Source organism: Anopheles maculipalpis, chromosome 3RL, assembly GCF_943734695.1.
Source record: "Anopheles maculipalpis chromosome 3RL, idAnoMacuDA_375_x, whole genome shotgun sequence".
Lineage (NCBI taxonomy): Eukaryota > Metazoa > Arthropoda > Insecta > Diptera > Culicidae > Anopheles > Anopheles maculipalpis.
In genome coordinates, this window is record NC_064872.1 from 6,134,390 (window position 1) to 6,152,708 (window position 18,319).

Consider the following 18,319-nt stretch of genomic DNA (forward strand, 5'->3'; position numbering starts at 1 on the left):
TGGTTCGTGGTTTTGTAGCGTGTGAAAGGAAAAAAAAACATACACAAAAATGCCTCTGGGACAGTTTTTGAAAGCTGTTGAACGATCGAATCGAAAACATGCGAAAAAGGTTCGTCGCTTTTGTTGAAATCTTTTGATTTTTTTGAGATTTAAATTGATTATTGGATATAACGCCATTGATTCAACGTTAAATCCACAATCATAAATGTTTCAGGACAACAGTGAATGTAAAAAAGCAATTTTAATTTTAATTTAAAATATTTAATACCTCATGGGACAAAATATTCCGCTTGAAGTACTCTCAAAACGTTCTGGCAATCAGCCACAAACAGAACCACTTTGCCCTTTTCCCATATCAAAAGAAATCTTCCGGCTACGCTGATCGACCAACAACTGACGAGTGCGTCGTTTCGCATCCTCCACAACATCTAAATCATGAGCCTGTCCAATATCCCCATTCCCATATCGGGCACTAACTAACCAAAACAAACCGCACAAGAACCTCTGCGTCATGGTTCACCCTCTTGCAAAAGGGGGTATTGTTTTGCTTTTACCATAACCGTACTTTAACCCTGAAACGCAACCGGGCCAACAAACGTATGGCCGGCACATGCAAAAACTACCACCGACTTCTTCTTCCGGGGCAGAGATAAACACAAGGGTCGCTCTGAACACGGTCGTCATCTGCGTGCGTAGTAGTTGATGGTGTGCGGTACTGATTCACCGAAAGGTGGTGCTCATTGCGGTTTGGTGGGCTACTCTTTTCCTTCCCATCGATGTACTACTACGGTGCTTTACATGTATTGATTTACGAGTCAGCAATTGCATGTTTATCTTCTGTCGAGTTAGCAAGCTCTCGACCGAAGAACTGTACCATAGGATTTTTCTCTCTTTCTCTCTTTCTCTCTTTCTCTTTCTCTCTCTCTCTCTCTCTCTCTCTCGTAACCTCGGTGCGGCTTCAGACCGCGAACCACGCACGAACAGTGCGCTGTGCACGCCGCCGCCTTATTAATCAAACTGTAAGCGCGCGCCAAAAAAGGCAAACGTTAGGTCATTAAAAACTTCGAAATTGATCGTTATGCACGATCACCATCGCTGATTATCATTCCGCGTTCGATGACGATTGTTGGCTGGCTCGTTGAGTAGAGCGAGCGAGGGCTGCCAGGTTGTCCTGGGTTGTCCACCGTGGCCACACTATGAATGTGAGTGTAAGCTTTATTTCCTTATTTTTCCCCTTACGATTTGTAAAACAGAATGCAGGAATTTTACTGCTCACAGGCGCTCTCGGTTTGATCGAGGGTGGACAGGAATTTTGGTTTGTTTGTTAAACTTCATGGTCTAGACTCTGGCTGTAAACTGTCTCAAAGATCTATAGAACCGAGTTACAGAAGAATGCTAAAGACGAAGACTCCGATTGGCGGCATCATTTTGATGTTGATCATTTTGTTTTAAATTTATGGTGATTGGTTAGGTTTCGACTACCTATCCTCCAGGTCACACCGTCCGTATATATCTGCACCACAATTACACGGCAATTTTGAGCACAAAAGCTCTGTCTCGTTTTTGCAACATTACCATATGCCTTGCAATGCGGAAGTAATCTCATTTATTGGACAATGACAGACCGCAAAACTTCCGGAATTTTTGCAACTGTTTTCATGCTTGACATTTTAGCACGTATTTGGTATCAGCTGCATTTTACGGTTCTTTGTCTGTTTTGGAGATATTTAAATTATCTTTTTAAATAGCTTCCGGTAGGATCGGAAATTAAATCACTTCTCAGCTACAAGTAGCTACCAATACCAATTAATTTGACAGCTGTCACTTGTATGCACTAACATGATTAAAAAATATTTCATGTGGTCACGCCGGCCATCGAGTAGCTTACCAGACTTGCTGATACCACGTATTAAGGTTAGTCGGTCCTCACTACTGGAGAACGGTCCCCAAATGGGTTTTGAACCCCAGTCCTGTCGTGTTAGGACCAGCACCGCTAGTGCCTCAACCACCCGATCGCCCTGGTGTTAGAATACATGCAAAAATTATTCTCAATTTTATAGCAACATTTTTTTATTACGGCGCACAGGCTAGCATGACGTGGCCTCACACATGCATCCTCTCGCAAAAACCATACATGCGATCCAAAAATGGATCGCCAATATCTGCATAACCGCATCACGGTTAATGTATGTTTCGTGTTCATATTCATATTCAGCTGAATGCAAAAGTGAAACAAAGGAAGCTACACATAAATACACACACACACACACACACACACGAGGAAAACAGATCTGCGAAGCAAAATTGCTCCACACACTCCACTCTATCTGTATTCGACCCCCGAGTTCCCTGGTGTCTCTGGTGGTATTTTATCGCCACAACATTCGTCCAGTGACAATACCGTGTTGTCGTGGTCGTGATTGAACTTGAACTTGAAAAACGCTGAGCAGAGCAAGACCCTTCCGTGGCTTCCGGGTTTCGCGCAGACCAAGCGCACACCGAGGGCATAGCATTTGCCCTACATGGGCATAATATTTCTGCGCCACCGGAAACCACATTGTGCCACTGCGGCCAGCGCTGGTTGAAAGTGAGCAGAGAGGATTTATCTGTCGGTCTGAACACAGAGAGCTGCCTATGGCGTGACGCAACCGTTAGCATGATTTACAGTTCATCATTATTAGTAACGCTAAGTTTGAACGGCCAAAAAAAATGCACATAACGCAAAGATTGTTGTACAAAATATCGAAATGGAAGAAAAAATTGTCCGCTAGTGGCATGGCAAGCTTACAAAGTTGGACCATTTGCAACGGAGTTCCACCACGGACGGCTTTGACGATTCTCCACCGCTTAAGGAAACCGGAACAGTACCATCCCCAGGGCGTAAAAGCGTTAATCAAGCAAACCGGTGTGAAGGAGCTGAACAAAAAATTAGAAAACCTCCAAACACAACTAACAAATCATTTGACATGTCCGTCGTCTGTTTTTGTACTGTTTATCTAACCCAAACTACTCCCGCGAGCTGTTTGTGATAGTGATAGGTCTGCGAAGGTTTCATGGAAGCGATCACGATCACCGACATCAGATGGCTGAGATGTGATGAGAGATCCAAAGAGATTCTCTTTCTTGTCCATCAAACAAAAACAGAAAGCCAGCCGGAACAATCACGGACACGTTAACATGCTCTTCCGGACACTAATGGCCGCTTAACCGTGTGCATATAAGCCACTACCGCACAACGGAAATACACTAAGGCTTCACAATTTGAATATCGAAAGTGTAGCGCCAGCCCGATTTGCCTACCTCGGCTCGGGAATGTTTTGTTTACCTTCCCTGGTCAGCCCTGGCTGGCATACCGTACTATGAAATGTTGCCTTCCTATTCCGAACAGATGTCATGCATAAATTGCTTCATCACTTCATTCGAACTCCGGTTTGTTTGTGCTCACTTTTTTTTCCTCTTCTGTAAACTATTTCATTTTCAAAAAGGAAGCAACTTTCCAATAATGTGTAATGTGCGTTCTGCAGTCTGTTTTTTTTCGCTTCTTTCTCTCCTTGGTATGCAAATTTCCTGCTTCCTTCTAATGCTTTTTCAACCACTGACAGCCACTGACAGTTTGCATGAATAATTTCCTACAATCCCGTTTCCTATCGAAGTACCAAAGCAACAACAAAGTGCGCCGGAATGTCTGCTATCGGTTACACGCGCCTTGTTTTCTTGTTTTGTTTTTCTTTTTACGCAAAAGAGAAGGTATGTGTCTTTGTAATGCTTTTTTTTTCTCAAACACGCGGAATTTGCATTAAACGCAATGGTATTTATGAAAAAGTTTTGCATTTTTCCCCCTTTTCTTTTTTACTCCACATCTCCACATGACGTTCAATCAAACACATTTAACAAAGTGGTTTTTTATACACTTTTTATATTTTGTTTTGTGTTTTAACCCCTTTTTTCTTCTCATTTACAACTCATTAGTTTTGGCTAGTTTTTTCTTATTTCTTTTCTTTAAGAGGATAATGAACCTGTTTTTGTTTTCTTTCTCCTCTTATCCTGCTTTATCGTGATAGATGTTATACATCATAAATTACAACAAATAAATAGAAAGAGATAAAGAAGCAGAAAACAACACAGTGCACCGATTTGATCGATCTCCTAACGAGTTGCATAATAATGTATGTGTGTGTGTGCATGTGTTTGTTTTTTTTCCCTTTAATCATCTTTAATCGAGGAAAAAGCGTTTTTTTTTTTGTTATGTTTTGTCTGCTTCTTCATGTTTGTGTGTCATGTTTTCATATTGTTGCATTACTCTTGCCGGTATGTTTTCATCTATTAATATACATGTTTACGCATGTTTTTTTTTTTGTTTCGTCTACCAGATCAGTCGTGCCGATATAAAGCTTTTTTTTTTTTTGGTTTTTGTTATCCATTTTCCATCTTCTATTTCCACCCTTTTCAAATGAACCATTATGCTTTTTTCTCTTCACAAATATTTTAGTTTCTTTTTCTCCTCTTTCAACAACCGGACAACAATCGGATTTATTCGAGCACCAGTGTTGGCTGTTTTGTTATACCCCTGTTGCTGTTGTGGTTCAATTGTTTTCTTTACCCTGTTTTTCCTCCTTTTTATCCGATTTTATTTTCATTTAGGTTTGTGTTACATGCTATTACGCTTTTCCTTTTTCTTCTTTTCTGGTTTTCTTCTTTCTTCTTGCCTTTTCATCATTACAAGCGAGCACTACTACTGGCACTTTTCGCTTTTCATTGGTCTGGGCACTGGCCGCTCGGTTATGCTCTTGGGGAGAGAGCGTAGAGGAAAAAGGTACGATTTTCATTGCACCACTTTGTGGTTTGTGAAAAGTCACTTCAATCATCCATCACCCCGAAAAGCTCTACGACTAAGTGTGGGTTTTAGTCGCCCAGCAGCCCGTGAGGATTGATGCATTAGCACACACTCTCCACACTATGCGGGAGTATGGTTTTACAGCACCGTGCAGCACCCTTTCCCTACACCAGGCATCGTAGTACGTGCGGCTAAAGATTCAATTTTCCGTACGTGGATACGCGGGGCGAAGCATCCGCTTCATGATCTTTAAGCGACTTTCACTGCACAGGTGTGCTGGTGATGGATGGTGTAATAGGCGAGAGGATGCGCTTCACGTATCAAATCAATTGTTCCGATGAAATTTTAACACTTGCGATCAGCGCGCTCTCGAAACACGCTCTCGAACGATCACCAAACAACCCGTTACTATCACGGTGTGCGGATCGCGGCGTTACGGCACGAATGGAAGCATTCCCGGTGCTGGAAAAAAGGAAAAAACCCAAAGCAGCGGTCATTTTTCACGCACCATTTCCCGTGCTCGAGGTAAAATGCGAGCGATGAAAATGAACGATACTTTAAAGCAACCATCGGCCAACACTATATCGCTCGCTCGTTTCGGAAGGAAAGCACACACCGGCGTGGATGACCCAGTTCACTGGCTGCTGGGTGTCGAATTTTTTGCCCTTTTTGCCCCCGCGCGCACACATTACCTTAGACCCTTGTTACTACGGGCGCACACTGACCACCCCACGCGATCGGTCATCAATCTTTCGCCGCTTGGATTGTTATGCAACTCGATAAATGGTTGCTCCCGGTCTCTTTTGTGGCCTTTTCTGTCCCTTCACTTTGTTCCGTTATCGCGATTGCGGTTTGGTGAAAATATACTTGGGTTTTTTTTTATTTTCGTTACGGAAAGGGTACTACCATTCGTAGCTTTTTTTGCACGAAGGGTGTTGTAAGCCCTTTTTGTCGTTGACGATCTGTTTGCGCGAAATAGAAACACCACACCGCACGGGAGCAAAAGCGAAAATTGCTGACCAATATGTATCGGCGGGAAAACCCCATTCAATGCTAACGAATTGAATTCGATACAGCTTGAGCATGGGCGACAAACGGCACAGACGGCAGCGTCATACAAAGTATAAGGCAGCACGTGCATAATTCCGTGCGTTTTCGCTTTTATTTATTTATCTGTCGCAAGCAAAGCAAAAAGTGAACATTTTAATTGAGCGAACGAACTGTTTATCGATGTAAGGGACTAATATTGCGATAGAAAGGTCTTGTGGTGTATTGTGCTTAAATAGAATAGTATGAGCTATTAAAGCATTTCTAGCAGGGTGGCCGTAATATCCTAAACGCCATGAGTTCAAATCTCAAACATACCAGTTATGAGTAAGATAATATTCTTCAGTGTGAAAACAAATTTTTGTGAGTTAATTTACTTGTTATTTATTATTGAATTGTCTTATTGTTCTACCGTAGGGTTTAACGAGAGTCTTCTTAATTTAACTAGACTAGCCTAAGATAGAAAAAGTGGAAGAGCCTGAATGGCATTTAGTGAGTGAGATCGGAAAGAGGCCATGGAGGAAAGGTGATACAGACTGATGAAACGGCGAAGATAGAGAAGAAACGGGTCACTACCGCCATGCACCGTGCGTCTAGGAAGATCTTCCAGGAAAGCACGAGATCGAAGGGAACGTGAAGGAACGCGAGAGAGTAGTTTTGGCACAACAGTGACACCCAGAAGCAGTCCTCCAATGAAAATAGTCTGAGCACGATCACGTCTCACCTAGCCAACGCATCTAGGCCCAGCATATGGCACTGAACATGGTAAGGAAGCAGAGAAGAGCCGGAAAACAATCCTCAAGAAGCATTTTTGCACCTGGTCAAGTTTAGCGACCCTAAACATAGAGACAGAATTCCAAACTATAAACGCAAATTCGAGACGAGTGCGGACAGAAATAAAGCGCATTCAGGCATAAAGGATCCTGGATGTTGGATATAAATCTACGGATCAGGCACAGAACTTTGAATTGCCTGGAGACAATGGCTTCTAAACGGGCAATTTAAGATATTTTGACGTCAAGGATCACATCCAAGTCGCGGATAACATGGACACAACTTAACTAGACGGCATTGATGAGATAATTAATATGGACGGTTTAACGGCTACTGGTGAAGAAGATGACATTAAATTTATTGGGACAGAGAACCAGAAAATTGGCAAAGCAATAATGAGAAAAAGGAGTCAAGGTATGACTGAAGCGAAAAACAGTCGCTAAGACCAGAAATTGGGAGAAAAAAATTTCATCGTCATCGGCATACATCAGGTGTCCAGAAGTGGGGAGGATAAAGGATATATCATCGATAAACAGAAGGAAAAGGCAAGGATTCTGAACCCTGGGGAGACACCGACATATGAATGAACGGAGAGGACGCACACGAATCTAATTGTGTACGTACGACCCACAAGAAAGAGTTAATGAACGGACTAAGTGACATTAATCCTAGATTTTAGACCTAGTTATTCAACTGTAGCTCTTCGAGAAGCTCGTAAAAAAGTGTCTACCTCACACTTCATTATTCATGCAAAGCAATTCATTAAATTGTTATCTTGCTTCCTACATGGGCTCAACTACAGGAATACCGAGATAGTATTTTAAACATGTGTTTCATACATTCAACAATAAACACTATAGAGGGATTCGAGGAACATAAATCCCAATACCCTTCAAGCAGAAGGAGACAAGTTTTTTTTTGTTCCTCTGTCTGTCCTCTTGCTTTCCAATCTACATTACCTTTAACTCCCATTTTTACGACCCACTTTCATATGACTGCATTACAACTGCGAACAACCCCCGGTATGTGTACTGACTTGCATTATTCGCTTCATTTAATCCTTCCCCGCGCACGCCTGTGACAGACGAATGTCAGACGAGAAAAGGGTAATTAACATTGCTACCATTTACCGAACCGGGACTGCGCGCCACATTATTTTTGCTGTATTAAAATGTCAAAAATTCAATTTCAATTTAACACTCATTACACACACACACACGCCCGCTGCATGCCCGCCGTGACCTTCGCAATCGCAGAATCGGTTGGCAAGTCTGACTGGCAATTGGTAGGTTTTAACGCTTCAAACCAGTAATAGGCTTAACAAAACACCTTGACAGTGTACGACTTGCAATTGGAAATTGATTTCTTTTGCCATTTTATTGTTTCATCATGAGTGAAGCTGGTTAAAGGGAATCAATATCAGCAGACATGAAATGTGATAGTGTTCTGTTATTTTTGAATATTATTTACTGAACATTAGCAGTAAGACTTAGTAAAAGGAGCTGATCGTTTTTAATTATCATCGACTTGATGATCATGCTTAATGGCGGTTGAGTCTTCCAGATCTTGTGGTCCGTGGAAGGTCAAAAAGCAAAATAGTTATGATATGTATTCGGCTACTGTGTATTTTTATATTTTTTCTTTTGCTCTCGTTATCTTGTCCTTCAAAACATAGCTCCTTTCCTTTTGTTTGTGCCAAATATAAAATTTCACTCCACACCCAACCTTTGCAGCGCTACACTATCGCTACCAAGACTTTTGACAGGTGAACTGTTTTTCGGCCACAACCCCACGATGCGCTCCATAATGTGATGATAATGAAGTACGCGCTAGTTACTGCAAGTCGCCTTCCAAGCCTCATTCGCTCATTCCTTGTACCAGAGTCCAGGAACTGGGGAGCAAAATGCTTCTTTGCCTTATTTTTAACGGTACATTTGAACGTTCACCACGGCGGTACAGTGCTCACGAAATGGGGCCACACTGGCCAGCCAGTACGATCTGCCCCGATCGCGACTGCAGACGACATCATTACACCTACTCGCGTCGGTGTACCAACCGTGTGGCCGTGGCCTGCTGCCACGGCTGCATCCTCCTCCGGATGTGTGTGGAACCTCTTTCTTTTTGCCATTTCAAAAACACACACACACACATCATCCCATGAAAGGTATGAACCCGGAGGCTGGAAGGATTGTTGTCTGTCCGCATATGGCGTGTGCTAGGGCAGTGCTGCTTGCCACACAAAACGAACGGTAGCGAGCATTCAGGCAACTGTCAAACGATTCACCATTTTTCCCCCATTTTTGCCACCGGTCTTGACTAGAACTTGCCAAATGCAATTCATTAACCGGGTGCTCCGTTAATGTATCTCAATCGATCTCGAAAAACCTTGCGCACGGCGAGCGCAACATTTGAAGCTTTACGAAATCTCTGTCAACGCATCTAGTGTGATGCAGTTTCGGTTGAATGTTGCGCAATTCTGGCACGATATGCAAACGTATGCCTATCTGATTTATCGTCGTTCACCGCTCTGCAGAGGACAGAAGCGCCGGCTACAAGCAAGTCCAAATTATGACCCTTAATCCCGCACTTACGGATGTTGAGTTGTTGGAGCCACCCCGCTTAAGCGCTATAGAAAACGTAACTTATGGCCGGTTGAATTCATTTGCTACATTAGCTACATAGTCTGTGGATACGATAGCCTACCAGCCTTCCAAATACGGCAAGTGTCATTAAACATGGTCTCTTCTTCGTGGATGGTTGGATGCGCTACTGCGAGATAAAATCCACTTCGGAATGGTAGCTAATCCATCCGCTTTCATCCAAGCGTGGGCTGTATTTCTAAGGGACAAACTACACTCGCTAATTACTTCGTGTTACTTGAGACGACATTAGTAATTCTACTTTACTAGCATTTTTTCGAGTGACTATATAAAACAGTCACATGCCCAAAGCAGGAGCAACCGATCGACATACAACTAATGCTATTGTTTTGATACTTATTTTAGGACATCCGATTTTGAGAGACACATCAATATGGTTTTATAGCCCCTTAAACAGCCAACAACATTTTTTTCTGGTAGGCAAATTTCTTCCATCCTTCATAAAACCATAAAGCGCAATTCGGGACTTCGCGGGGCAAATTTGCCGGCCCCAAGCAGTCCCTAAAACAACCTGTTTACACGTGTGCCGTGTGTCGCCGCCCCCGAAGTTCGCTCAAGGTTAGGTCGTCTAATTTTGGACAGCCGTCCTCAGCTTTTCAACTCCCGGGGAATCGATCGCGCAAAATCGCACAATCCAGTAGCGAAACACCACCCCAACACGATCTCCCTTAATCCTGACATCGTAAAAAAGTTGCAGCTTTTTTGGGCAACCACACCCTCACCTAGGAGTGCTGGGACCAGAAGTGTCCAACGCTTGCCAAGAAGGAGCCAATGCAAAAGGAAAAGGACAAGCTGCGCACAAGTGAACAGCAGTGTTCCCCATACGCAACGCGAGTGGGACTGCCCGAAGGTCTACCGGTGGTGATGGTGGACCCCTACTTCTTCTTCTCCTCCTCCCTTCCCGCTCCGCAAACCACAACCACATACGGTCGACTGACAGACAGACATTCTACCACACGGGTGAGATTCCTCGGTGTCTGTGTATTTGTGGTTTGGGCTGCGTAGTACGCCGTACCAACCCCCAAAATGGGTGAAATATAACACACAAAAAGTAACATCCAAAAGACGCTTCCAAGCAGCGATCGTCCAGCAGCGAGCTGAGGTACAGTTAGAAAAAAAAGTGTAAGGAACACTTGATGATGGAATTGGGTATTGGAAGATCTAGCGATAGCACCCCCGATGTGTGTGATCATGTGTGGCGCGCCATTCATCCCAGATGCTTCATGCCAGGCCACGGTGTTACACCTTCGCTAGTGCAGAGGCATGGACTCTTTAATCGCTAGCTCTAGAAGATAGAATATGCAAACATACATACACACAGGGGGCATACGATCACGATCACGAGTCGCACAACGCAGTCAACCGCGATATGATACATCGTCGTCGCGACGTACATTTTGCGTGACAGCATGCAGAGGGCCGCCGCCCTCTTCACTCCTGTCTAAGGGTGGGTGTCAAAATTTATGCAACTTTTACGCCAACACTGCCTTCTCCGCTGTGCTATTGGGGAAGCGATAGTTTGGGGTCGATCTTGGCGTGAGGCGTGAGACATACTGTCTCATAAGAATACAGCGGTGTCACCACCGCCAGCTGTGTGAAGTGCCGTTGCCCCTCGCAGATATCGGCTTTCTGGGGTTACCTTGGCCCCGTGGTGTCTCATCTGACAGAAGCCCAAGATAAGTCCCAAGACCTATCGCGCCGATGGCTTTTTAGCTTATGCAAATCGTTTCGTTGGACTTACCCTCTCGTGACTGCAACTCCGAGACGAACGTCGAAGGCTTTCCAAGAAACCCCGCTAATCAGGCGTTGGAAATTAGTGCTTTTTATTGGCTTTGAGTTCTCGTGTCGTAGTCTTTCCTTCCGATCCGATCGATATGCTAATGATTTCGGGTATCAAAATCACAGTAGCACACTTGTATCGGCTAGGTGTTAGGACTGTCAGGTTGTCTTCACACACTTCGACGACACCTTTCGACCACACATAGCGTCGATAATCAAGAACGGACAACTTGGACACTAATGGGGTTCTAAAACTGGATATGCTCGTATTTTTATCTTTTACTTTCGCTGTGATCGTTCGTCAGAGCTATCCATAATTCTCGATAGCTGGAAGATCACATGATCGTAAAACACTTCACTTCAAGGAACACACGGTTCATTAAGGCGCACACAAACACACCACGCACACGTACATTCACACACACACACACACTAATACACTGTGCTCACTAGGTACCGCAGACGGGGGAATTCATTACGGATGGATCGTAACTGTTCAGCAGTCGTCCGAAAACTGGTGCAGTCCCGTCTTGCTCGATTCGCGAAAAGTTGCGCGAATTCACTGCACGGCCTCAAGTGGCCAACACAAACACAATCACAGGGTCACAGGGAGAACAGGGAGAAACCGGGTTTCGTCTCCAGTTGGACGAATGTGGTTTTTGCCAAATTTTGGAAATGTGTTGGTCCACCCGTCATCACGAATTCCGATTCGCCAAGCCGTTGCAGTGCCAAAAAACCTTTGTGTCGTTTTCTGTCCAGCACGCGTTGGAAGCGCCCGACGAAATTCGAGCTATCTTCTATGAGTCAGCACGGGACGGTACTTCCGCCGTTTTCGCTCAGAACGGGAAGTACTGGGTCACACTGCGGGTTTGAGGAATAGGTTCGTTGCACCGGTTCTAACGCGTACTTGTCGGCTGGTCTCTTTTCGGAGGATAGTAACAGTTCACTAAAATTAAAATGTCTCCGCAAGCTCAACAGCTCACACAAGCTCCACTGGGGCTGTTTGCCGGAGGTGTAAGCTAGACTGGAACACACATAGGATCGAACGGTGTGTATGTGCACGCGCATTAGAGCGGGGCCAACAGCTAATCTGTCGATTCTCATCTGCCCACGCTGGACTCCCACCTGGGGATCGGCTACGCGCGGGCCTGCCAACGGGTTCGCACCCGAGGTATGAACGAGTCTCTAAACTAACGCGCCACACAAACCCGGTGAGGACAAGTCTCAGGGCTACAAGGGTTACAAAGGCAAGATTTTAAATATGCACACAAACCGACTATGAACGAAAGCTTACCTTCCTACCATCTTGCTGACGGCAGTGACCATATGTTCGGAGGGTTCGGTTTGGGCCACCGGATCTACGAATCAGTCCCTTTCGATGGAACCCGCGTATCCGCGTACAGAGAATGTTCGATCAATCTTGTAAACGGTGGGTGGGGGGGGGGGTGGTTTCGTCCCGCAATTCAGCTTGCGAAGGTGGTCAACAAAATGTACCAAAAGTACTAAACAAACCCACCCCATCGGGCATAAACGATCCTATCTCGTACCCTTCCCTGCGGAGGAACAGCCGAATTTGGGTGAAAATTAAGGCTCCTCGGTACAATAGAAATACATTAGTCGCAAAGACAATGAATAATGAGTGCATTAAGCGGGGACACACTCTCGGTTTGGTTGATTGCGGTAGTCAGCAGCGAACGGCAGATCGAAGCTGGCTGGTGTCCCATTTTACGGTCGCCTACATGGAATTCGCGGGTGTTTTTTTTTTTTTTTTTGGAGAACCGTCCAAGGACTCTAGCGTCGTAAACCGTGCGCACTTGTTTACTTGCGACAATTTTTCGGACACAATGCCGGTCGACGATGTGGGACGTTCGGACACTTTCGGACCGCCACCTCCTACTGTTTCTAGTGTTTTCTTCTTTGTTTCTTGCTAAAAGTGGAATTCTGCTGCAAACACGAATGACGTAAGGAAAGCTTCCGGAATGGTTAAATAAAATAACTTCTTTACAATTTGCTTCAAGGAAAAGCGTAATTGAATGTAATCTAGCAAAGAAAACAAAATGTATCGGAACGCATATGAAACCGTTGCACTCGAAGATCGTTGATAATTTAAATTTGCTTCCACGCGATCATACATAGCACCATAGCACCAGCAACTCAAGGGTTTTTATTTTTCTGTTCATTTGACACCTAGCAAAGCCGGTTGTCAAATCCGGCTTGTTGTAGGTTGTCAAACATTTGCATCATTTTCGTTCATATCTTTGCACTTTGTATGAATCAGTGAAAAGTAGACAAATATTGCTCATTTTTACTGTGTTAAAAACGTTTCGAATCATTCAAAATGGTCGTGCGAGAGTATAATGAAGAGATGAAGTACATTGAGCGACTTTCGCCAAACAGCTTCCTGATTAAAAAAGGCTTCCAATCGAACATGAACGTGGAGGGCATATTCTACGCCAACAGTCGGCTGGAAAAGCTGATGTTCGATGAACTGCGCAATGCTTGCCGGCCCGGAATGACGGGAGGATTTCTACCCGGTGTTAAGCAGATAGCGAACGTGGCCGCCCTTCCGGGCATCGTTGGACGGTACAGCGCTCAAAACGTTTCCTAAGGAACAACCGGGATTAACTTGTCGGATTCTTTCAGCTCGGTTGGTCTTCCGGACATCCATTCCGGGTATGGATTCGCAATCGGCAACATGGCCGCATTCGACATGAGCGATCCGACCTCGATTGTATCGCCCGGGGGTGTCGGATTCGATATCAACTGTGGCGTCCGTCTGCTGCGTACCAATCTGTTCGAGAAGGATGTACAACCGGTAAAGGAACAGCTGGCCCAGAGTCTGTTCGATCACATTCCCGTTGGCGTTGGATCGAAGGGTATCATTCCGATGAATGCGCACGACCTAGAGGAAGCTCTGGAAATGGGAATGGACTGGTCGCTGCGTGAAGGATACGTTTGGGCAGAAGATAAGGAGCACTGCGAGGAGTACGGACGTATGTTGAATGCTGACCCGAGCAAGGTAAGCTTGCGAGCGAAGAAACGTGGTCTGCCCCAGCTCGGTACGCTTGGTGCCGGTAATCATTACGCGGAAATACAGGTGGTGGAAGAAATTTATGATAAATACGCCGCGAGCAAGATGGGAATTGAAGAGCTTGGGCAGATCTGTGTGATGATACACTCGGGCAGTCGTGGATTCGGCCATCAGGTAGCAACGGACGCGCTGGTTGAGATGGAAAAAGCCATGAAGCGGGACAAGATCGAAACGAACGATCGACAGCTCGCCTGCGCACGGATCAATAGCCCCGAGGGTCAGAACTATCTGAAGGCAATGTCGGCGGCGGCCAACTTTGCCTGGGTAAACCGTAGCTCGATGACGTTCCTCACGCGACAAGCGTTCGCGAAACAGTTCAACACCACACCGGACGATTTGGACATGCACGTAATTTACGACGTATCGCACAACGTGGCCAAAATGGAGGAGCATATGGTAAACGGTCGGCCGAAGCAATTGCTCGTGCACCGAAAAGGATCGACCCGTGCATTCCCACCGCATCATCCACTGATACCGGTCGATTATCAGCTAACGGGGCAACCGGTTCTTGTCGGTGGATCAATGGGAACGTGCAGTTTTGTACTGACCGGTACGGAAACCGGTATGGTAGAAACGTTCGGCTCGACATGCCACGGTGCCGGTCGAAGTTTGTCGCGTGCCAAGTCGCGCCGCAATTTGGACTACAAAGACGTACTGCGAGATTTGGAGGAGAAAGGTATTTCGATTCGCGTTGCATCACCGAAGCTGGTGCAGGAGGAAGCACCGGACTCGTACAAGGATGTCCGGGATGTCGTGCAAACGTGCCACGATGTAGGTATAAGCAATAAAGCAATCAAGCTACGCCCGATTGCGGTTATAAAGGGTTAGCTTAAACGCATTTTTATCGGTGTGCTGTGAATATTCTTTTGCTAATAAATTAAATTTCTTTCTTGAGTAAGAAATCGGAAAAAATGGTGTTGTGAAATTAAATATTACATGGCGATGCAATAGATGGGTAGGTCACTGTAGATGTAAAAGAGCAGTTTCACAGTGGTTGATCTGTGTTAATATTTAACTCATTTTAAACTAAATTAAATGTTTGCAATAAGTTTATATTTTCTAGCTTTGAACAAACTTTTAAATTATTTTTTTTCATGTTTTGGATCGATTACCTTATCATACAAAAAAAAATTCTTCAACGACCGTTACCAATACTTTAAATGTTGATGCTTGTACAGTACTTCAATTCAATAAAAATTAATACCAAAAATGAATTATTATTTTTTTCTATTTTTTAAGCAAAAATCTTCAAAAAAATGTTTTAAAAACTGTCAAACTTTACGTCACCCGTACCGCCCAGACTTGCCTTGTTGATTCATTGTTTTTTTTTCTATTCTCTTCCAGTTGCGGGACAGACCAAACGACAGAACGCTAGTGAGAAGGTTTCAAGGCACTCCAAAAAGAACCCTCATTTCGCGTGTGCTGGCCCGTTATTGGTCGCGTTCGTACATTCCGGCCGTGTTCCGAACATTCTACCGCAGTGTCCAAGTGTAGTTTAACGAAAAAAGGTGTATTTTTGTGTCCGCAATCGTATCCCATCTCGCTTGAAGGTGCTCCTATTCGGTATTCCGATTCATCTGCATTCCATCGTGTGTGAGTTTAGCAAAGAGGCAATACGAGTGTGTCCAGCAAATAATTATTTACTTTCGGAATGTGTCGTTTGCTGGCCCTTATCAACCGCATTCGGCCAAAGGGAAGCACCACACGGTTTCTAGTTCAAGAGTGATGTAAAAAAGTGTCCCTCGAAGGGGTTTGGTGAGAAAACAACACAAACACATAACCCGTGTGTGTGTGTGTGTACACACAAACACGCTCGCATTCACTGGTTGCATGCGTGTTTATTTTCTCGCTGAAGCTTTCCCGCGGTGGACGAAAGTTCAACCCCCCGCCGAAATCTTATTACCACATCCCAAAAATGCTGCTGCTACTGAGTGAAGAAAGTGTGGATCAGTGTAGCCGTTGTGGTCTAATGCTAAACGGGCAATCAAGAAGGTGCTAATACCTCGGCAGCTGCTGTTAAGCACCCAAATAGGGTAATAGTGAAGTGAGCTCCTTATTATCACACACCACCACTGATCAAACGGCTCAAGAATAGATCGCCCGTGTGTAGCAGGAAGGCACCGAAACGTCGCAGAATAAATGATCGTAATCGCATTCCTTCGCCCCACATCGTTCCGCTAAAGACAACCAACCCCTTGGAAGAGGGTGTGTGTTGTCACTCACCCCTCGAGCGGGTGGTCGCCAGCATTTAGCCCAGACAGTTCAGTGTAGTGCGTTGATTGCGTTTGTTTACGTGGTTGTCTCGCGCGAAGTTAATCCACTGTGAAGCTGATTGTTGCGTCGGCAGAAGCCAAGAAGATAGAGGCAGTAGTAGGCTTGGACGTACAGGCAGGGACTAGCCGCGTGTGTCTCATTTTTGGGTTTCGATTAACACTAGAAGGACCGGGCCGGTCAAAACTCAACTTTGAAATTCTACCAGTTCATTCTTCTCTTAATTTATAGTGTTTTTTTAATGTAAAACAGTGATATTCATCATAGTGGTATTTATCATAATATTTGAGTGGATTACGCGAAGACCCTCTGTTCTAGTGATCCACCAAATTATACCGATTAATATAATTGATTTGGTGTAACACACGGTCTTAAATAACAGGACTGGCAATTGAATCTCATCCGGATCGATAGACCTGACTTTTCAACAACTACTAAGGATATCAATGAGTCCTACTAAGCTGTTAGACCTAGCAAGCCGTTGGTAGGACAAGTCAACTATGGTCAGCAACATGATCCATGCAATTTGTATCGCTTACTGAAAATTTTGGAGGTCCTGATACCCTGTTGCCAATCGCCAGATACAGCCGGCATCGCGTGTTATAATTTTCTCAAAACTCTTGAGAAACATAAATGTGTCAGGGACAACAAATGTTTTTAGAGCTCAAGAACAGATTAGACACTCACAATCCATAATCTGAGATAGGATAGTCATTGTTAGGCAGAAGATGTAGGCTCCCACCTACAACTGCAGACAATCCTTAATTGCCAAAATTTTTCCTGCAATTGAGCGGCAGGGTCTCGATTATAAATATGTATAACTTCATTAGTGACGCCGCTCGCCGGTCACACGGCAGGACCGAGGTGCCGATTCCCTGCTGGATCGTCTCCCCGTACACAGGAATTCTTAGTCAAATAAGCGTTGAACGAAGTCAAGAAACATCTAATGGCAGACCAAGCCCTCTCAAGCCTGTAGGCTCAAAAGAACAAGTTTTAAAAATTTCTAGGCGACTAAATTTAACTTTGTATTGTAAAAAACAGATATAAGGAAATTCCTCTAGTGTGTTTAAGATTTTTTTTATATATTACACTAGATATACAATACTTGATCTGGGTGGAACACTTCCCCATAATCGCTATCTGTAAAAGCATACTTCTGTTATGGGCAGAAGCTTTGATTCGCTACTCAGATAAGCTACTTAGTTTAGATGGCCCAGGCGGAATGGATATCGGGGCTCATCTAAATCAGTATTTTTAGTGGTGCCATAAGCCCAAAAAGCACGAGTTATAAACTCTTGCTAATAACTTACTTATAACTTATAAACTTAAATAACTTATAAAAAATTTAAAAATGCTATAAATTGAGATTAAAAATATTAAATTTGTAGAATTCAATTTTCTTGTCCGTAACATATCTCCCGTAAAACAGAATACCCTCTTTTAAGTCAATTAAACCACGAAAAATGTTATTCTTATTCAATTTTAACATGCGCAACGAGATAAAATATACCTCCACAGTTGTTCTAGTGTTAAAATAGCTATGGTGTTATTTAATTTGATTTTTTTTTTCAGCAGTGAAATAGTATGTTATTTTAAAGTCCCGTCTATCTGTGTGAGTGGAACGATAAAACGATTAAACGCCGAAAGTGTGTCGGCCCCGGTCCGACCGGCAAATATCGGCAAATATGAAGAAACTGACCACATAACAGTGGAACAAACAGTGAAGAAGGGTTTTCGGTAGGGCACGAGGGTAATACACACACATCGTACGGCTCGGTATCAAGGCATCATCCGCTCTCCGTTGGTGTTTTCTGTCTCGTTCAGCTGCTGCATCCGTGTGCATTCTCCAATACACACACACCC

At 44.3% G+C, this 18,319-nt stretch overlaps 3 protein-coding genes across 3 annotated transcripts in view; 2 read left to right on the top strand and 1 right to left on the bottom strand.

The window, feature by feature from the left end:
• The window catches only part of LOC126564888 (protein phosphatase 1B), a 205,229-nt gene that overhangs the window by 171,740 nt on the left and 15,170 nt on the right, over nucleotides 1–18,319 (top strand). The gene's annotated exons all lie outside the window — the stretch shown is intronic.
• The window catches only part of LOC126565068 (alpha-tocopherol transfer protein-like), a 174,457-nt gene that overhangs the window by 62,091 nt on the left and 94,047 nt on the right, over nucleotides 1–18,319 (bottom strand). The gene's annotated exons all lie outside the window — the stretch shown is intronic.
• Nucleotides 13,395–15,013, top strand: LOC126564543 (RNA-splicing ligase RtcB homolog). Its single transcript, XM_050221620.1, has 2 exons — nucleotides 13,395–13,677; nucleotides 13,738–15,013. The coding sequence occupies exons 1-2, from the start codon at nucleotides 13,433–13,435 to the stop codon at nucleotides 15,011–15,013; spliced, it is 1,521 nt and encodes a 506-aa protein (XP_050077577.1). The 5' UTR covers nucleotides 13,395–13,432.